This window comes from Hyla sarda, chromosome 7 (genome assembly GCF_029499605.1).
Source record: "Hyla sarda isolate aHylSar1 chromosome 7, aHylSar1.hap1, whole genome shotgun sequence".
Taxonomy (NCBI): domain Eukaryota; kingdom Metazoa; phylum Chordata; class Amphibia; order Anura; family Hylidae; genus Hyla; species Hyla sarda.
The window spans coordinates 153,242,139-153,264,593 of NC_079195.1; the positions used below are offsets into that span (position 1 = coordinate 153,242,139).

Genomic DNA, 22,455 nt, shown 5'->3' on the forward strand with positions numbered 1-22,455 from the left:
AATACATTTTTTTTGGTACCCAACAAATGTGGAAAAAAAAACACCAAAGGGGCCAAAAAAATTGGAATTCCAGCCTTAATCAGGTAAATGACGTTCTTACTCTTAAGCATAAAAAAGCTTTTCATTGGTATAGACTGTCCTGTATGTGGATAAAAACAAAATCACATCACCCCTGATAATGTTAGTGCACTGGGCACACTATAAACATGGAAAAGTACCATGTTTCTTTCCATTAAAAATTGTTGTTTCTGTGTGTTCTTGCTTGTCCCAACATCTGCCTTTATGAGTTTATCACTCAAATTTGGGGCATTGCTGAGGGGAATAAACGCCTCAATATTGGGATTTTTTAAAGAAATATTTTTTAAAGAAACCTATGTTCTCTAATAATGTTTATTTTTTATTGGCGTGGATGACATGTCCTTACAAAAGGATATGTGTCGTAATTTTCTTTTAATCGTTCTGTCATCATTTTTGGCTTCCTTCAGTTAAATAGAAAGTTAAATAGATTTGTAAATTGCTTCTAATAAAAAATCTTAATCCTTCCAGTACTTAATAGCTGCTGAATACTACAGAGGAAATTATTTTCTTTTTGGAACACAGTGCTCTCTGCTGACATCACGAGCACCGTGCTCTCTGCTGACAGCTCTGTCCATTTTAGGAACTGTCCAGAGCAGCATATGTTTGCTATGGGGATTTTCTCCAACTCTGGACAGTTCTTAAAATGGACAGATATGTCAGCAGAGAGCACTGTGCTCGTGATTCCTCAGAGAGCTCTGTGTTCCAAAAAGAAAAGAATTTCCTCTGCAGTATTCAGCAGCTAATAAGTACTGGAAGGATTAAGATTTTTTAATAGAAGTAATTTACAAATCTGAATTCGGGTAGAAAAACAGACATGGTGCACATCTACAATCTTGTATAATGATCTGACTGCTTCTCAGCATAATATCAAAAACTAACAGGTTGTTAGTATACATTTTTGATCAAAAAGTACAAGCCCACTCGCCACGTCAAGGCCACCTATTTAGAGTGGGTCCCTAACGTCCCTAGCATAAAATGGCGCAGCACCGGGCGGCGACCACCACCGCCGCAACACCAATGCCCACAGGGGGGGAACGACCCACCGGCAGAGCAGCCCCAATGCCACTCAAACCAGTCTATGGGCCGCGCACCCCCGCAGACACGGCGCCACGGCAGCAACGGACACCGCACAGCACCACACCAGTGTGAACAAGGTCCAATAGCTCACTTACCATGCTCTCCCAGTCAGACTGGGAGGCTGCTAGGAAAGAAATGACCCATGTGTAGCTAACTACTACTTATATAGGATTGGGCTGAGGGGGGTGGGGAAGAGTGCAGCACATGTTAAAACAAAAAAAAGGAGGGGATAGAAGTCACAGTGTGAATTCGGGTAGAAAAACCAGACATGGTGCACATCTACAATCTTGTATAACCCCTTAAGGACGCAGGACGTACTCAAACGGACCCTTTTCCGAGTCCTTAAGGACTCAGGATGTTTGAGTACGTCCTGTCAAATCCCGGCCCCCTGCCGCTAGCTGGAGGGGAGCCGGTGCCCGATGCCTGCTGAAATCGTTCAGCAGGCATCGGGGCATATCGCCCAGGGGGGTCATTATGCCCCCCCCCTGTCGGCGATGGCCGCAGATCGCTGGACAAATCAGTCCAGCGATCTGCGGCAGATTCCGGGTCAATCGGGTCTCCAGTGACCCGGAATTACAGGCTGTTCGGGGCCGTCGCAGCCAGAGCCTGCAGGGGTGAGGTGGCACTGGTGCCACCTCACGATCGCCCTGATTCGTCGGCCGGATTACCGGCCGACCAATCAGGGCGCCTGCTGCGGGTGTCAATCCCGCAACCCGCTCCGCCCCTCTTCCGGAGGACGTGAGCGGGTGCGGGACATGCACCCCAGGTGCTGGGGACCCCGATCCCCAGCGTCAATGTTGGGATCGGGGCCCCAGGAGCGACGGCGACGACGAGGGACTGACCTCATGCGGCTGGATCGTTGGAGGTGAGTGACAGCCTCCTGCTGTTGCTTAGCAACAGCTCCCAGCATGCAAAAAGGGCATGCTGGGAGCTGTAGTTATGCAACAGCAGGAGTCAGACCACCACAACTCCCAGCATGCCCTTGTGGGCATGCTGGGACTTGTAGTTTTGCAACAGCTGGAGGCACATTTTTTCTATGCAAAAGTGTACCTTCAGCTGTTGTGTAACTACAACTCCCAGCTTGCACCAACAGCTAAAGTGCATGCTGGGAGTTATAGTAGTGCATCTGCTGGTTGCATAACTACAACTCCCAGCATGCCCGTTGGCTGTCGGTGACTGCTGGGAGTTGTAGTTTTGCAACAGCTGAAGGCACACCGAGTTATGTAGCAAACCAGTGTGTCTCCAGCTGTTGCATAACTACAGTCCCCAGCATCCCCAGCCAAAGTAGTATGCCTCCAGCTGTTGCATAACTACAAGACCCAGCATGCCCTTCCGCTGTCCGTACATACTGGGGATTGTAGCTTTTGCAACAGCTGAAGGCACACTGGTTGCAAAACACTGAGTTTGTTACCAAACTCTGTGTTTCACAACCAGTGTGCCTCCAGCTGTTGCAAAACTACAACTCCCAGCATGCACTGATAGACCGTACATGCTGGGAGTTGTAGTTTTGAAACAGCTGGATGTCCCCCCCCCCCCCCCCCCCCCCCAATGTGAACGTACAGGGTACATTCACATGGGCGGAGGATTACAGTAAGTATCCGGCTGCAAGTTTGAGCTGCGGCTCAAACTGCCAGCGTGAAACTACTGTGAACCCCCGCCCGTGTGACTGTACCCTAAAAACACTACACTACACTAACACACAATAAAATAAAAAGTAAAAATCACTACATATACACATACCCCTACACAGCCCCCCTCCCCAATAAAAATGAAAAACGTCTGGTATGCCACTGTTTCCAAAACGGAGCCTCCAGCTGTTGCAAAACAACTACTCCCAGTATTGCCAGATAGCCACTGACTGTCCAGGCATGCTGGGAGTTTTACAACAGCTGGAGGCACCCTGTTTGGGAATCACTGGCATAGAATACACCTATATCCACCCCTTTGCAAGTTCCTAATTTAGGCCTCAAATGCGCATGGTGCTCTCACTTTGGAGCCCTGTCGTATTTCAAGGCAACAGTTTAGGGCCACATATGGGGTATCGCCGTACTCGGGAGAAATTGTGTTACAAATTTTGGGGGGTCTTTTCTGCTATTACCCTTTTTAAAAATGTAAAATTTTGGAGAAAAGAGGCATTTTAGGTAAAAATTTTTTTTTATTTTTTTTACATATGCAAAAGTCGTGAAACACCTGTGGGGTATTAAGGTTCACTTTACCCCTTTTTACATTCCCCAAGGGGTCTAGTTTCCAAAATGGTATGCCATGTGTTTTTTTTTGCTGTCCTGGCACCATAGGGGCTTCCTAAATGCGGCATGCCCCCAGAGCAAAATTTCCTTCAAAAAAGCCAAATGTGACTCCTTCTCTTCTGAGACCTGTAGTGCGCCAGCAGAGCACTTTTCACCCCCATATGGGGTGTTTTCTGAATCGGGAGAAATTGGGCTTCAAATTTTGGGGGGTATTTTCTGCTATTACCCTTTTTAAAAATGTAAAACTTTTGGGAAACCAAGCATTTTAGGGAATTTTTTTTTTTTTTTTACGTATGCAAAAGTCGTGAATCACCTGTGGGGTATTAAGGTTTACTTTACCCCTTGTTATGTTCCCCGAGGGGTCTAGTTTCCAAAATGGTATGCCATGTGGTTTTTTTTTTTTTGCTGTTCTGGCACCATAGGGGCTTCCTAAATGTGACATGCCCCCCAAAAACCATTTGTCGCTCCTTCCCTTCTGAGCCCTCTACTGCGTCCGCCGAACAATTAACATAGACATATGAGGTATGTGCTTACTCGAGAGAAATTGGGTTTCAAATACAAGTAAAAATTTTCTCCTTTTTACCCCTTGCAAAAATAAAAAAATTGGGTCTACAAAAACATGCGAGTGTAAAAAATGAAGATTGTGAATTTTCTCCTTCACTTTGCTGCTATTCCTGTGAAACACCTAAAGGGTTAAAACGGTGACTGAATGTCATTTTGAATACTTTGGGGGGTGCAGTTTTTATAATGGGGTCTTTTATGGGGTATTTCTAATATGAAGGCCCTTCAAATCCACTTCAAACCTGAACTGGTACCTGAAAAAAAGCGAGTTTCAAAATTTTGTGAAAAATTGGAAAATTACTGCTGAACTTTGAAGCCCTCTGGTGTCTTCCAAAAGTAAAAACACATCAATTTTATGATGCAAACATATAGTAGACATATTGTATATGTGAATAAAAAAAATATATTTTGAATATCCATTTTCCTTACAAGCAGAGAGATTCAAATTTAGAAAAATGCTAAATTTTCAGATTTTTCATCAAATTTTGGCATTTTTCACCAAGAAAGGATGCAAGTTACCACAAAATTTTACCACTATGTTAAAGTAGAATATGTCACGAAGAAACAATCTCGGAATCAGAAGGATAACTAAAAGCATTCCAGAGTTATTAATGTTTAAAGTGACAGTGGTCAGAATTGCAAAAAATGGCTGAGTCCTTAAGGGGATAATGATCTGACTGCTTCTCAGCATAATATCAAAAACTAACAGGTTGTTAGTATACATTTTTGATCAAAAAGTACAAGCCCACTCGCCACGTCAAGGCCACCTATTTAGAGTGGGTCCCTAATGTCCCTAGCATAAAATGGCGCAGCACCGGGCGGCGACCACCACCGCCGCAACACCAATGCCCACAGGGGGGGGGGAACGACCCACCAGCAGAGCAGCCCCAATGTCACTCAAACCAGTCTATGGGCCGCACCCCCCCCCCCCCCGCAGACATGGCACCACGGCAGCAACGGACACCGCACAGCACCACATCAGTGTGAACAAGGTCCAATAGCTCACTTACCATGCTCTCCCAGTCAGACTGGGAGGCTGCTAGGAAAGAAATGACCCATGTGTAGCCGTAGCGACGTGTCTGTGGGGGGGTGCGGCCCATAGACTGGTTTGAGTGGCATTGGGGCTGCTCTGCTGGTGGGTCGTTCCCCCCTGTGGGCATTGGTGTCGCGGCGGTGGTGGTCGCCGCCCGATGCTGCGCCATTTTATGCTAGGGACGTTAGGGACCCACTCTAAATAGGTGGCCTTGACGTGGCGAGTGGGCTTGTACTTTTTGATCAAAAATGTATACTAACAACTTGTTAGTTTTTGATATTATGCTGAGAAGCAGTCAGATCATTATACAAGATTGTAGATGTGCACCATGTCTGTTTTTCTACCCTAATTTACAAATCTGTTTAACTTTCTGGCACCAGTTGATTTAAAAAAAAAAAAAAGTTTTCCACCGGAGTACCCCTTTAACTGGTTAACGACCATGGCTTTGATCGCCGCCGCCAGCTATTAACCCTTTAGATCGCCGCTGTCAAAGTTGACAGCGGCGTCTAAAGGAAGCTGTGAACACACCAAGCAGCGCAATCGCGTGGGGTGGGGTGGGGGGGGGGTGGTGATCCACTGTGGAGGTAGCCGGTGGGTTTACATCTGCTGCTGCAGCTGTCCCGGCTCTCCCATTGATAAAGCCTTGCAGGACCAGGCTTTATCAATAGAGCGTAGATCACACAGATCAATGTGGATCTATGAACCACAATGATGTGTATGAGGAATCTAATGATTCCTCCTAAAAGTCCCCTAAGGGGACTAATAAAGTGTAAAAAAAAAAGTTTAATAAAAAAAAAAAAAAAAAATACACACATTAACCCCTTCATTATTAAAAGTTCAAATCCCCCCCCCCTTTTCCAAAATTCCATATAAAAAATATAAAAGCATAATAAAAATAAACATATGTAGTATCGCCGCGTGTGTAAAGGTCCAAACTATAATGATATAATGTTAATTAAACCGCACAGTCAATATGCAATTTTGTCACTTTGTATACTCAAAAAAAATGTATAAATAACAATCAAAAAGTCCAATCAAAACAGAAATGGTACCAATGAAAACTTCAGATCATAGCCAAAAAATGAGCCATCATACCACCCCATATACGGAAAAATTTAAAAGTTATAGGGGTCAGAATGGGACAATTTTAAAACATACTAATTTTGATGCATGTAGTTAAAAATTTTTTTAAAGTAGTGAAATAAAGAAAAACCTATATAAATTGGGTATCAATATAACCATATGGACCTACACAATGAATATATATGGTGTCATTTTTACCGAAAAGTGCACTGCGTAGAATCGGAAGACCCCAAATGCTACAGAATGACTTTTTCCCCAATTTTGCCCTACAAATATTTTTTTCTGGGTTCCCCGTAAATTTTGTGGTGAAATGATTGATGTCATTACAAAGTACAATTGGTGGCACAAAAAATAAGCCCACATATGAGTCTGTAGGTGCAAAATTGAAAGCGTTATTATTTTTAGAAGGTAATGAGGAAAAAACAAAAGTGCAACAACGGAAAAACCTGTGGTCCTTAAGAGGTTAAAGGGGTACTCCAGGGAACTAAACCCATAGCCCATCCATCCATCCGCTATATAGAGCTGTTTCCCCTCTTTGGTTGTCACCTACATGCATAGAGTGATGGAATTACATAATCCAGCTATCCACTCTCTGTCTCTGTCCAAATCTCCTGATGAGTCATGTTCTCTTTAGTGCTGAGAACTGGGAGGTGTGTGCAGCCTTAGCCAATCAGAGGCTGAACCTCTCTCTGCTGCTCAGAGCAGGAGGGTGGGGGCTGCTCTCCGAGCATTAGCTGGCTGGCAGAACAGAGCTGCAATTTGGGGAGTGGGGTGTAGTATTCTTAATCGGATATTTTCCATAGTGCTTCAGACACATTTATAGATCTATCTTGTAGCTCCACCCCCTTGTCGGTGGTCAGATAGTGTTTTTATAGCTTACCTCTGTTTCTTGGTTAAGTTGTGTTTATATTCACAGTTCTGGTTGATAAAATACTTTTAAATTCTTCTGTGACTAGTAAAAAAAAATGTTTCCAGGTACTGTCCCCTATGATTTAAAGGGTAAAAAGTGGACCTCGGCTGTAAATCCGTGTTATAGGTCGGGAGTGTTCAACCAATGGAAAATCTTTCTCCTCATTAAGAAATTGAGAAGCCATTTGGATTCATAAGTTGAATACGATAGAACCAGAAGTACTATGAGTTAACCAGTTTTTTGCGATAAAATACCAAAAGCAGTTTTCACATTTTGTTTGCTTAAATGACTACTGCAGCATAATACACTTATCCCCTATACACAGGACAGCTGATCGCGGGGGGTCCGACGGCTGGGGCCTCCCGCGATCACCCGAACGGGGCTTTGGCATTGCTGCGCTGTGCGCTGGCTAATGCCTGTAGTGTCAAGCCCACTGAGCTTCACAGACAAGCCCCCTCCATACAGCTCTATGGGAGAGGCGGGGAGGCATGAACACTGCATCCCCGCCTCTCCCAAAGAGATACATAGAGGAGGAGTGTCGGCAGAGCCGGGGCCCAGTGCAGGAGATCGTGGGGGTCCCAGCATCCGAACCCCCTGCAATCCTGTGGATAGGGGATAAGTTCAATTTACTACAGATTTCCTTTAAGATGATTTCTCTCATATATAATTATTAAGGACTTTTTATATGAAGTACTATATATATTATTCCATTACAGATCCAAAATACACTTCCATCAGTGAACTAAATAGCGGGGACCGGGCTGTCAAAGTAAAGCACATGTGCTTTTTGTGTTCTTTGAGCTTTATGTTAACTTTTGTTTATATGACAATGGAGTTGTCAATCTTAAAGGGGTATTCCAGGACAAAACTTTTTTTTTATATATCAACTGGCTCCAGAAAGTTAAACAGATTTGTAAATTACTTCTATTAAAAAAATCTTAATCCTTCCAATAGTTATTAGCTTCTGAAGTTGAGTTGCTGTTTTCTGTCTAACTGTTTTCTGATGACTCACGTCCCGGGAGCTGTCCAGCTCCTATGGGGATATTCTCCCATCACACAAGGGGCCTGACGAAGTGTGAAGGCGCGATACAGTGCTGTCGCCCGCTGTGATGTGAGAATACCCCCCGCTTGTGTCTTCCATCTACCTGCCCTCCCGCTGATGTCCTCATGTGTCCTGTAATCTGTGAGTCTCAATAAAAGTTGCATCTCTGTCCGCAATTTGGAGGTGAGTGCTCCGTTTCTTTGTTCTTTGGAGAAGGTCTGATATTGATAGTATCACCACGTGCAGCACCACCTATACTTGACACAGTTCACACTCACCGGACACTTTATATCAGGACCATTGGACTGTGTTTTCCTAGCGGTGAGCAATACCGCAGTGTGAATGGGACGTTTGCACTGAGCTGTGCCGGAGCCGTCTTTCTACATTTGGAAGTGTAACTTACAAATCTGTTTAACTTTCCGGAGCCAGTTGATATATAAAAAAAAAGTTTTTGCCTGGAATACCTCTTCAATTACGTCAGCTGATTTTTCTGATTGTTGAAAGAAAGTTACGTGTATAAATAATTATTTTGTTCACTCTGTAATACACAATTCAAAAAGGCATTCAACATGAAACACGTCATGTGTGTTAATTCTAAGTGTGAATAAACCCTAATTGCATAAAAAAAGAATAAGCTTGTGCGGGGATATCTTCTTGGTGTTGGATGTTGGCCTTCCACATGCACAGTAATACACTCCAATGTTGCTCTTAACCCCTTAAGGATGGCACTCCAGATATCCAGTGCACAGAGCAAAATTCTCTCTGTGCCGGATGACTGGCGATGCAGGGTGGAGGCTTGTGACGTCACGGTCACGCCCCACTTGTGACGTCACAGCCATGCCCCCTCAATGCAAGTCTATAGGAGACTTGCATTGAGGAGGCGTGGCCGTGACATCACAAGCATCCAGCGTTGAACGCATGCCGTGTGCAACACAGAGATCGCTGGGGTCCTCAGTGCCAGGACCCCTGCGATCAGACATCTTATCTCCCAAGATGTCTAGGGGGGAATACCGCCCCTAGACATCTTATCCACTATCCAAAGGATAGGGGATAAGATGTCAGATCGCCTGGGCTGTAAAGATAGCGGGGTGCCGCAGCGGGGATCCCGGGGGTCCCCAGCAGCGGGACCCCGGCGATCTGACATCTTATCCCCTATCCTTTGGATAGGGGATAAGATGTCTAGGGGCGGAGTACCCCTTTAAGGAACAGAGCATTTTTTGCAAATCTGACCACTTCATTAATAACTTTTACTTATGAATTCGAATCCAAGATTGTTTTTTCGTGACATATTCTAACTTATGTTAGTTGGAAATTGTCGTTGTTTGCATTTTTCGAACATTGAAGCTCTCTGCTTGTAAGGAGAATGGACATGCCAAATAAATTATACATTGATTCGCATACACAATATGTCTACTTTATGTTAGTATCATAAAGTTGACATGTTTTTACTTTTTGAAGATATCAGAGGGCTTCAAAGTTTAGCAGCAATTTCACAATTTTTCACGAAAATTTCAAAATCGGAATTTTTTAGGGACCAGTTCAGTTTTGAAGTGAATTTGAGGGGCTTTATGTTAAAAATACCCCTAATTGACCCCATTAGGAAAACTGCACCCCTCAAAGTATTTAAAATGATATTCAGAAAGTGTGTTAACTCTTTAGGAGTTTCCCAGGAATAGCAGCAAAGTGGAGGAGAAAATTCAAAATCTTCATTTTTTACACTCACATGTTCTTGTAGCCCCATTTTTGTTTCATTTTTACAATGGGTAAAAGGAGAAAAAGACCCCCAAAAATTGTAACCCAATTTCTCCTGAGTAAGGAAATACCTCATATGGTGATGTAAAGTGCTCTTTGGGTGCAGTAGAGGGCTCAAAAGGGAAGGAGCGACAATGGGCATTTGGAGAGTGAATTTTGGTATTTGGGGGGCATGTCACATTTAGGAAGCACCCACGGTGGCAGAACAGCAAAAAAAAATAAAAATAAAATAAGCATATGGCACACTATTTGGGGAACTAAACCCCTCATGGGGTACAGTGAGCCTTAACACCCCACAGGTGATTGACGAACTTTCGTTAAAGTGGGACGTGAAAATGAAAATTTAGATTTTTTTTCACTAAAATGCTGATGTTACCCCTAATTTTCACAAGGGGTAATAGGAGAAAATGCCCCCAAAAATGTATATAAATACCCCATATGTGGACATAAAGTGCCCTGCGGGCGCACCACGTTACTTGAGTGGGAAGGAGCAACCTTAGAATTTTGGAGAGTTTTTGAGGGGAATGTCGTATTTAGGAAGCCCCCATGGTGCCAGAACAGTGGACCCCGCACATGTGAACCCATTTCAGAAACTACACCTCTCACAGAATGTATTAAGGTGTGCAGTGAGCATTTACACCCCACCAACGTTTGACAGATTTTTGGAACAGTGGGCTGTGCAAAAGAAAAATAACATTTTTCATTTTCACGGACCACTATTCAAAAAATTTGTCAGACACCTGTGGCGTGTAAATATTCACTGCACCCCTTGTTACATTTCCTGAGGGGTGTAGTTTCCAAAATGGGGTCACGTGGGGGGGGTCCACTGTTCTGGTAGCATGGGGGCTTTGCAAACGCACATGGCCTTCAATCCCAGACAAATTCTCTCTCCAAAAAAACAAATTTTGCTCCTTCTCTTTTGAGTTTTGTAGTGCACCCACGGAGCATTTTACATACACATATGGGGTATTTTCTTACTCAGAAAAAATGGTGTTACAAATTTTGGGGGGCATTTTCTCCTATTACCTCTTGTCAAAATGAAAAATTTTGGGTAGCACCAGCATTTTAGTGAAAAAAAATCATATTTTTCATTTTCATGTCCAAATTTAACAAAAACTGGTCTATCACCTGTGGGGTGAAAATGCTCACTACACCCTTTGTTACGTTCCTTAAGTGGTGTAGTTACCAAAATGGGGTCAAATGTGGGGTTTTTTTTTTTTTTTTTTGTGTTTATGTCAGAACCGCTGCAACTATCAGCTACCCCTGTGCAAATGACCAATTTAGGCCTCAAATGTACATGGTAAGCTCTCACTCCTAAGCCCTGTTGTGCGCCCGCAGAGCACTTTATGCCCACATATGAGGTATTTCCGTACTCAGGAGAATTTGTGTTACAAATTTTGGGGGTCTTTTTCACCTTTTATCTCTTGTGAAAATGAAGTATGGGGCAACACCAGTATTATAGTGTAAAAAAAAATATTTTTTAACACTAACATGCTGGTGTAGACCCCAACTTTTCCTTTTCATAAGGGATAAAAGTAGAAAATGTCCCCCTAAATCTGTAATGCAATTTCTCCCGAAATACCGCATATATGGCCCTAAACTGTTGCCTTGAAATATGACAGGGCTCTGGAGTGAGAAAGCGCCAGGCGCATTTGAGGCGTAAATTAGGGATTCGCATAAGGGCAGACAAGCATGGCATTTCCTAGCAGCCTCCCAGTCTGACTGGGAGAGAATGGTAAGTGTGCTGTTACACCTTGTTCACACTGGTATGGTGCTGTGCGGCGTCCGTTGCCGCCGTGGCGCCGTGTCTGTGGGGGGGTGCGGCCCATAGACTGGTTTGAATGGCATTGGGGCCGCTCTGCCAGTGGGTCGTTCCCCCCCCCCCCCGTAGGCACTGGTGCCGTGGCGGTGGTGGTCGCCGCCCAGTGCCGCGCCATTTTATGCTAGGGACGTTAGGGACCCACTCTAAATAGGTGGCCTTGACGTGGCGAGTGGGCTTGTACTTTTTGATCAAAAATGTATACTAACAACCTGTTAGTTATTGATATTATGCTGAGAAGCAATTAGATCAGTATACAAGATTGTAAATGTGCGACCATGTCTGTTTCTTCTACCTGAATTCACAAGCATGGCGTTTGCCTCCGCCACCAAAAATACCCTACTGTTTCCCAAACAGGGTGCCTTCAGCTGTTGCAAAACTGCCAGCATGCCTGGACAATCAATGGCTGTCCAGCAATACTGGAATTGCTGTTATGCAACAGCTGGAGGCTCCATTTCTGAAACAGTGCCTTACGAGTGATTTTTCATTTTTATTGGGGGGGGAACTGTGTAAGGGTGTGTGTATATGTACTGTTTTACTCTCTATTTTGTGTAGTGTGATGTAGTGTAGTGTTTTTAGTGTCCATTCACTGGGGCGGGTTTTACAAAGAGTTACCCGCTGTGAGTTTGAGCTGCGGCGGAAAATTTGCCGCTGCTCAAACTTCAAGCGGGAAGCTCACTGTAAACCCCCGCCCGTGTAAACTCCCAACATGCTCTAACAGGCCTCACCTCCTGCTGCTGACTCCGGATCCCTCCACCACTGCTCCAGCCAGACTGCCACCACTCAGGGGACAGCCATCACTCAGGTGACCCCCCACTGCCGATCACCAATTCGCCCCCCCCCCCCCACTGCCGATCACCTGCTAACGCCGCCCAGCAGGACACACGATTGGTCGGCCGGTCCCAGCCATCTAATCACGCTGTCTCGGACAGCACCAATCATCCTTTTTTTCTGGGTCACCGTAGAGCCGGAATCACCACAAATCGCCGGTCTCAACTGACCGGCGATCTAAGGCGATCACTGACATTGGGGGGGGGGGGGGGGTGTTCCTAGTGAGGTTAATCATAAACTTTATATGACAAGTATGTACTGGGATGCTGGGGTGGGCGCTCTTATTATTTGTATCTTTGTGAAAAGAGATCCTTTAGAATTTTCCGTTAGAGACGCCTTCAAAATGGATTTTCAACGGCCGTTACAAAATCCCTTTAAAGTCTATGGGATTTTTTGATTATCCGTTATGACCCGGTATAGCCTGTCATGAATAACGGACGTGTGACGGAAGAAAAAGCGGAACATGCACTAATTTTTCTTCCATCACAAGAAACAGATAAATTAACGTCCGTTATTTTTAACATTGAAGTCTATGGCTGACGGACGTTAGCAAATACATCCGTTAATGTTCCTTATTATAATGTCTGTTATTTTTACTGAGCATGCTCAGAAGAGGTGACATCAGCAGACTTCTGCAGTGCTGAGGGACTGCTACTACTCCCATCATGGAACAGACTTGTTTCCATGATGGGAGTAGTAACTCCCAGGCTGCGGGAGTCTGCCAGTGGCTGGGGAGGCTACATTAGTGTTTGTACTACTACCCCCATCATGGAACAGAGTCTGTTCCATGATGGGGGTTGTAGTACAGGGGCTGAGGGATTGATCGCACCGGGTTTCACTTCTGAGACCCCATGCGATCAGAAGTTATAAAGAAGGGCAGCGGACAGCATGCTCCACAACCCTGCGAGGTATCATGTGTTTTTACTTTAATTTTTAAATCCCCCGCGAGAACCTTGAGTGGCTGGTACCGAGGAGCCATTCAGGGCTCCCAGTGGGGTTTTTAAATGAACATTGTAAGTGGCAGCGGGGGCCATATGTTTATTTAAAAGCGCTGTGGGGGGCAAGATATATAGTGCTGCAGGGGGGGGCAGACATATAGCCTATATATCTAGCCCCCCAGCGTATTTATAATATGCCCCCTGCAGTGCAGAGCATTAATAAAAATATGACCCCCCCCACCAGCACATTAATAAAGATATGACCCTCGCCGGCACATTAATAAAGATATGACCCATGCCGGCACATTTATAAATATATACCCCCAGCAGAGCATTTATAATGTGCCCCCTGCAGCGCATTTGTCCCAAAATGCCACTGCAGCACTATATGTGAAAAGTATTCTAGCAGCGCATGGGGCCGGCCCGATGATGCTGATAAAATACTTTTCATACATGCATATGTATATAGATGCGCTGGGGGGATGGCAGACATATAGCCTTATCTGGCCCCCACAGCGCATCTATATTCATATGCCCCTGCAGCGCTATGTATGAAAAGTATATCTCTCAACAGCGCATAGGGCCAGCAGCCGGCCATCCCAATGATAGAAATACTTTTCATACATAGTGCTGCGGTGGCACATGTATATAGATGTGCTGTGGGGGCCAGATAACTCTATGTCTGCTCCCCCAGCGCATCTATATACATATGTCACCGCAGCGCTATGTATGAAAAGTATTTCTAACAGCATCATCGGGCCAGCCGGCTGCTGGCCCTATACGCAGCTGATAAATATACTTTTCACATATAGCACTGCGTGGCATTTCATGACAAATGTGCTGCGGGGGGCACATTATAAATGCGCTGCGAGGGGTATATCTTTATTAATGCGCTGGCGGGGGTCATATCTTTATTAATGCGCTGCGGGGGGGGGGGGCATATTATAAATGCGCTTGCCCCCTACAGCGCTTTTAATATATATATATGGTCCCACAATGTTCATTTGAAAAACCCAGCCTGGAGCCCTGAATGGCTCCTCGGTACCGGCCATTCAGGGCTCCCAGCGGGGGATTAAACCTCTTCAGGACATAGGGCGTATGGATACGCCCTGCATCCCGAGTCCTTAAGGACCGAGGGCGTATCCATACGCCCGTGGGAATTCCGGCCCCCACCGCTAGCCGGTTGGGGACCGGAGCCGGATGCCTGCTGAAATCATTCAGCAGGCATCCCGGCATATCGCCCAGGGGGGTCATTATGCCCCCCCATGTCGGCGATCGCCGCAGATCGCTGGACAATTCAGTCCAGCGATCTGCGGCGATTCCGGGTCAATCGTGTCTCCAGTGACCCAATGACCCGGAATTACTGGCTGTTCGGGGCCGTCTCTGACGGCCCCGAACAGCCAGAGCCTGCAGGGGTGAGGTGGCACTGGTGCCACCTCACGATCGCCCTGATTTGTCGGCCGGATTACTGGCCGGCCAATCAGGGTGCCTGCTGCGGGTGTCACTCCCGCACCCGCTCCGCCCCTCTTCCGGAGGACGTGAGCGAGTGCGGGACGTGCACCCCGGGAGCTGGGGACCCCGATCCCCGGCGTTAATGTTTGGATCGGGGCCCCAGGAGCAGCGGCGGCGGCGGGACTGACCTGCAGCGTCTGGATCGTTGGAGGTGAGTGACAGCCTCCTGCTGTTGCTTAGCAACAGCTCCCAGCATGCAAAAAGGGCATGCTGGGAGCTGTAGTTATGCAACAGCAGGAGGCAGACCACCACAACTCCCAGCATTCCCTTATGGGCATGCTGGGACTTATGGTTTTGCAACAGCTGGAGGCACATTCTTTCTATGGAAAAGTGTACCTTCAGCTGTTGTGTAACTACAACTCCCAGCTTGCACAAACAGCTAAAGTGCATGCTGGGAGTTGTAGTGGTGCATCTGCTGGTTGCATAACTACAACTCCCAGCATGCCCGTTGGCTGTCGGTGACTGCTGAGAGTTGTAGTTTTGCAACAGCTGAAGGCACACTGGTTGTGAAACACTGAGTTAGGTCACAAACTCAGTGATACATAACCAGTGTGCCTACAGTTGTTACAAAACTGCAACTCTCTGCAGTCACCGACAGCCAACGGGCATGCTGGGAGTTGTAGTTATGCAACAGCTGGATGTCCCCCCCAATGTGAACGTACAGGGTACACTCACATGGGCGGAGGATTACAGTAAGTATCTGGCTGCAAATTTGAGCTGCCGCAAACTTTCTGCTGTAGCTCAAATTGCCAGCGAGAAACTACTGTGAACCCCCGCCCGTGCGACTGTACCCTAAAAACACTACACTACGCTAACACAAATAATAAAATAAAAAGTAAAAAACACTACGTATACACATACCCCTACACAGCCCCCCTCCCCTCCCCAATAAAAATGAAAAACGTCTGGTACGCCACTGTTTCCAAAACGGAGCCTCCAGCTGTTGCAAAACAACTCCCAGTATTGTCGGACAGCCGTTGACTGTCCAGGCATGCTGGGAGTTTTGCAACAGCTGGAGGCACCCTGTTTGGGAATCACTGGCGTAGAATACCCCTATGTCCACCCCTATGCAAGTCCCTAATTTAGGCCTCAAATGCGCATGGTGCTCTCACTTTGGAGCCCTGTCGTATTTCAAAGCAACAGTTTAGGGTCACATATGGGGTATCGCCGTACTCGGGAGAAATTGTGTTACAAATTTTGGGGGGTATTTTCTGCTTTTACCCTTTTAAAAAATGTAAAATTTTTGGGAAAACAAGCATTTTAGGTAAAAAAAAAAATATTTTTTTACATATGCAAAAGTCGTGAAACACCTGTGGGGTATAAAAGGTTCACTTAACCCCTTGTTACGTTCCCCGAGGGGTCTAGTTTCCAAAATGGTATGCCATGTGGTTTTTTTTTTGCTGTCCTGGCACCATAGGGGCTTCCTAAATGCGGCATGCCCCCAGAGCAAAATTTGCTTTCAAAAAGCCAAATGTGACTCCTTCTCTTCCGAGACCTGTAGTGCGCCAGCAGAGCACTTTTCACCCCCATATGGGGTGTTTTCTGAATCGGGAGAAATTGGGCTTCAAATTTTTAGGGGTATTTTCTGCTATTACCCTTTTTAAAAAAAAATTTTGGGGAAACAAGCATTTTAGGTAAAAATTTTTATTTTTTTTTTACATTTACAAAAGTCGTGAAACACCTGTGGGGTATTAAGGTTCACTTTATCCCATGTTACATTCCCCAAGGGGTCTAGTTTCCAAAATGGTATGCCATGTGGTTTTTTTTTTTGCTGTTCTGGCACCATAAGGGCTTCCTAAAGGTAACATGCCCCCCAAAAACCATTTCAGAAAAACGTACTCTCCAAAATCCCCTTGTCGCTCCTTCCCTTCTGAGCCCTCTACTGCGCCCACCGAACACTTTAGATAGACATATGAGGTATGTGCTTACTCGAGAGAAATTGGGCTACAAATACAAGTAAAAATTTTGTCCTTTTACCCCTTGTAAAAATTCAAAAATTGGGTCTACAAGAACATGTAAGTGTAAAAAATGAAGATTGTGAATTTTCTCCTTCACTTTGCTGCTATTCGTGTGAAACACCTAAAGGGTTAAAACGCTGACTGAATGTCATTTTGAATACTTTGGGGGGTGTAGTTTTTATAATGGGGTCATTTATGGGGTATTTCTAATATGAAGACCCTTCAAATCCACTTCAAACCTGAACTGGTCCCTGAAAAACACTGAGTTTGAAAATTTTGTGAAAAATCGGAAAATTGCTGCTGACCGTTGAAGCCCTCTGGTGTCTTCTAAAAGTAAAAACACGTCAATTTTATGATGCAAACATAAAGTAGACATATTGTATATGTGAACCAAAAAAAATGTATTCGTAATATCCATTTTCCTTACAAGCAGAGAGCTTCAAAGTTAGAAAAATGCAAAACTTTCAAATTTTTCATCAAATTTACGGATTTTTCACCAAGAAAGGATGCAAGTATCGACAAAAATTTACCACTATGTTAAAGTAGAATATGTCACGAAAAAACAATCTCGGAATCAGAATGATAACTAAAAGCATTCCAGAGTTATTAATGTTTAAAGTGACAGTGGTCAGATGTGCAAAAAACGCTCCGGTCCTTAAGGCCAAAATGGGCTCCGTCCTGAAGGGGTTAAAGGGGTATTTCAGGATTTTTTTTTTGACTATGCTACAGAGGCTGTAAAGTTAGTGTAGATCATATATAGTATCTGTACCTGTGTGTGACGGTTTTCTCACAATTCTTCTGTGATTTTAACCCCACTATTTATTTTTAACAGCATACAAAATGACTGTTGTCTCAGATTTTTCCCAGCTTGTAATGTGGCCGAGACCTGACTCACTAGTCACCTGATGACAGGGAGCCTGTCTGCTTCAATGGGTGGAGCGATCACTTGGTGGGAGAGAGATCAATCTGCAACTAATGCAACAGCTGTAGGCATATACATATGTCACCGCAGCGCTATGTATGAAAAATATTTCTAACAGCATCATCGGGCCAGCCAGCTGCTGGCTCTATACGCAGCTGATAAATATACTTTTCACATATAGCACTGCGTGGCATTTCATGACAAATGTGCTGCGGGGGGCACATTATAAATGCGCTGGCGGGGGTCATATCTTTATTAATGCGCTGCGGGGGGTGGGGGGGCATATTATAAATGCGCTTGCCCCCTACAGCGCTTTTAATATATATATGGTCCCACAATGTTCATTTGAAAAACCCAGCCGGGAGCCCTGAATGGCCGATACCAAGGAGTATTCCAGGATTTTTTTTATTTGACTATGCTACAGGGGCTGTAAAGTTAGTGTAGTTCATAATATAGTATCTGTACCTGTGTGTGACGGTTTTCTAACAATTCTTCTGTGATTTTAACCCCACTATTTATTTTTAACAGCATACAAAATTACTGTTGTCTCAGATTTTTCCCAGCTTGTAATGTGGCCGAGACCTGATTCACTAGTCAGCTGATGACAGGGAGCCTGTCTGCTTCAATGGGTGGAGCGATCACTTGGTGGGAGAGAGATCAATCTGCAACTAATGCAACGGCTGTAGGCACCCTGATTGAAAACCACAGGTCTTTTGTTTCAATGGGTGGGCTGGTTGATGTGTGGGAGGGAGGACAATGGAATTGTGGGATTTGTAGTCAAAAAAAGAAAAATCAAAAAGGAAATACAAGTTCACAAAAAGCTAGCCACAGTGTTATGGTAATCTAATGACATAGCCATTTAGCCCAAAGACAAGCGCGGGTCCTTCCTAAGCATGTTCATTACTGTCTGCCAGGTACTTACTAAAATCACCTTATGGTGGATAACCCCTTTAAATGAAAGTAAAAATACATGATACAGCCCGCTCCCCTGCTTTATAACTTCTGATCGCATCGAGTCTCTGAAGTGAGACCCGATGCAATCAATCCCTCAGCCCCCGTACTACAACCCCCATCATGGGACAGACTCTGCCACCGGCAGATTCCCGCAGCCAGGGGAACTACTAGTCCCATCGTGCAAACAAGTCTGTTCCATGGTGGGAGTCTGTAGGCAGAGGTGTTAAAACGGCTGTAAATGAGGGATATTATAACGGGTCTTAACGGAAAAATATGCCCGCTATTTTGACAGACATTATTCAGCCGTTAGCACCCGTTATTTCATCCATTATTATACATCCATTTTTAAACAGAAAACTATGAATACTCATAGTGTGAAAGGAGCCTTATTCATAGTATATAAAAGTAAGATCACTGGGTGCCCAATCTCCAGGACCACCACTGATCCACAGAACAGTAGTTCCTAAGTACTCTGTCAGTGGGGCGGTAGTGCACCTGCTTGACCGTTGCTGCATTTACTGTTATGGGATTGATCGAGATCACACTCAGATATTGCTGTCAGTCCCACAAAAACTTTATAGTTTTCTCACAGCAACCAATCACAGCACATGTCATATATATTAACAAGCTGTGTTAAAATGAAAGCTGACCTGTGAATGATGCTGTGGGAAAACAACACAGTTTGGGCTCATTCACACTACGGAAATTCCGCTTGCAGTAGCATCTCATTGATTTCAAGGGATTCTGCTGCTCTGTTTACATGCTGGAAGTTGAACCAAAGACTGAACATGTTCCATGCCAAAGAAGACCTGTTAGGTTGCTGTGGGCTTCCCGGAAGTAGCAAGTATCTACTATCACCCCCGTCAATTGTTACGGATGCTGACCGACACTGCCACATGATTTAAATCTCTTGCTACAAAACATCCCTGCTAAATTCTAATGTCCCACTGCCCACCTGCTGGTGATCCTCTGCTGTGAATCCCACGGCAATGTTGGATAGCAGGAGATTTGTAATCCAAAACTATGCCAGCTTGGAGTGCCTGGAAACCTGCAGCAAACACCCCCCACCCACTGATAAGCACTCTCTATTTAAATCTCCTACTGTGAGCAGCCGCCTGTCAATCAGTGCTGCTGATCTCTGGGCACCGATTCCAGATAATTTCTTCTCCTCTTACTGTGGAGCAGAAAGATTGTGGATTCAGAGTGGAAATTCAGAGAGTAGAAACCCCATAGTGTGAAAGGAGTTATCTTTCCTCTAGATAAATTGGGCATGAATACAAAAAACACAAAAAGGATAGGGTTACTATAAAGCGTCAAAATATATTGACTGAAAAATATATTGACTGAAAAAAATATATGTATTATGTAATACAATTGCTAATAGTAACGCACTCAAGGTGCAAAAGTAAACCCAAATCACTACAGCTAGTATGAACTCCCATACATAATAGCACAACAAGAAAAGATGGAGTCACTTTATAGAAATATACAAAATCCAAAGTTTATTAAATCACATATAAAAAACACATTGGAGGCATAACACACTCAATGGGGGATAGAAAACAAAAACAACAAGGTGTCACACTGTACCCCGTTCATTAGAAGTAGTAACATATGATAAATAAATATAAATATATACAATGAAGAGCTACAAAGAAGAAAAACAGCCCTATAATGATTAGTACATACTGTGGCAGTGTGGCAAGGAAAGGGTGTATTTCCCTTGCTATCTCTGCAGAATGCTCCACCTGTGGCCTGATTAATGAGGTATCGGGAAGGGAAAGTGTGTGTTTAAAAGGAAAAGGAACAGAATAGTTGGGGCTCTTCCTAGGAGACAGCATGTGGGCTGTAGGGAAGAGACAGAGGCTGCTGAGGAGTACACAGCCCGAGCTGAGTGGCTCAAAGAGAGTGACATGAATTGTGAGTAAAAGGTTGCAGGGGACATATGTTTAACCGGCTGAGGGTAGCTCAGCGGTTGTTAGTCAGGACAAGCTGATCTGTGTAGTCAGTGACCAGACGGTCTAGGATTTTGTTTGTTCCTGCTTTTTGTTTATTTCTTTCCCTGCAACCTGTGTAATAAAACTGGCAAGGTGCCAGATTTGCATTATAAGCGTTTGTTTGCTGGTTTATTGAGAAGAAACGCATCCTGTGGCGTGGTCAAGGACGATCCCAGAGCTAATCCCCAAGGAGGAATCCTTACAATACTTAGACAATGCACGGTCCCGGGGAATAGGATGACACCACCCCAACGCAGCGTTTCGGACAAGCCCCCTCGACAAAGGCTTGTCCGAAACGCTGCGTTGGGGTGGTGTCATCCTGTTCCCCGGGACCGTGCATTGTCTAAGTATGTACTAATCATTATAGGGCTGTTTTTCTTCTTTGTAGCTCTTCATTGTATATATATATATATATCATATGATACTACTTCTAATGAACGGGGTACAGTGTGACACCTTGGTGTTTTTGTTTTCTATCCCCCATTGAGTGTGTTATGCCTCCAATGTGTTTTTATATATGTGATTTAATAAACTTTGGATTTTGTATATTTCTATAAAGTGACTCCCATCTTTTCTTGTTGTGCTCTAGATAAATTGATACATTTGGGCCACTGAATGGAGCAGCAATCAGACAGATCTCAGAAACTAGTGTTCTCTTGATCAGTGGGGATATTAGGATTGGACTTTCTACTGCAAACTTGAAATACCAGCAATCTTCAGTGACTAGAGAATAAGTGTCTACTATCTCCAGGGTTTGGTGTTGAAAATGCAATGTAAAACAAGCACATATAGCTGTGACTTTTCATGTAGTGTAGTATATGTGACTGGGCAATATGAGGTATAATATATATCACATGGTCACTAGAGAAGATAAATATGGATTAGGCATTTGTCTCAGGTAAACTGTATAGTTGTACTGGCCATAAGTACTATTCATTGTAGAGGGTTGTCTTCAATATCAACAGAGTATTTGTGGTTTGTCTTGCCACAAGCATTTATAGAATAATGAGTGTTTTAGGCAGCTCATGTTACCTTGTCATGTTCATCTAGATTGCTTCTGTACTTGTAAATAAAGTGAGCAAGATAGTCAATAGGGTCTGCTGGTCTTTTCTCTACTATTTCTGCCAGCCCCTCTGCCAGGCATTTCCCTAAAGACTTATTCACGTATTCAGAATCCATTGTTGACCCAGGAATCCAAAATCTACAAAATGAATGAATAAATGAGAAAATTATTTTTGGATGGGTGTATAAGCCACAAACAATCCCTGGCAAAAATTATGGAATCCTCAAACTTAGAAAATGTTTTTTCAAATTTTAACCCCTTAAGGACCAAGCGTTTTTAAATTTTTATACTTTTGTTTTTTCCTCCTTTTTTTGCATCACCAATTCTACTTTGCAGTGACATCAGTCATTTTATACAAAAATCTACATTGAAACAGAAAAAAAATCATTGTGCGACAAAATTGAAGGTAAAACGCCATTTTTTAATTGGGGGCTACCGTTTCTACGTAGTACATTTTTCGGTAAAAATGACACCTTATCTATATTCTGTAGGTCCATACGATTAAAATGATACCCTACTTATATAGGTTTGATTTTGTTGTACTTCTGGAAAAAATCATAACTACATGCATGAAAATTAATATGTTTAAAATTGTCATCTTCTGACCCCTCTAACTTTATTTTTCCTTGAACGGGGCGGTATGAGGGCTCATTTTTTGTGTCGTGATCTGAATATTTTA

General features: G+C 44.2%; 1 protein-coding gene across 4 annotated transcripts in view; it reads right to left on the reverse strand.

The window, feature by feature from the left end:
- The window catches only part of LOC130282588 (DPY30 domain-containing protein 1-like), a 180,214-nt gene that overhangs the window by 91,321 nt on the left and 66,438 nt on the right, over positions 1–22,455 (reverse strand). For all 4 annotated transcript variants that reach the window (XM_056530957.1, XM_056530958.1, XM_056530960.1 and 1 more), the window contains exon 2: positions 21,746–21,914. In XM_056530957.1, the coding sequence (XP_056386932.1) occupies positions 21,746–21,914 (169 nt within the window). The remainder of the gene's footprint in view (positions 1–21,745; positions 21,915–22,455) is intronic.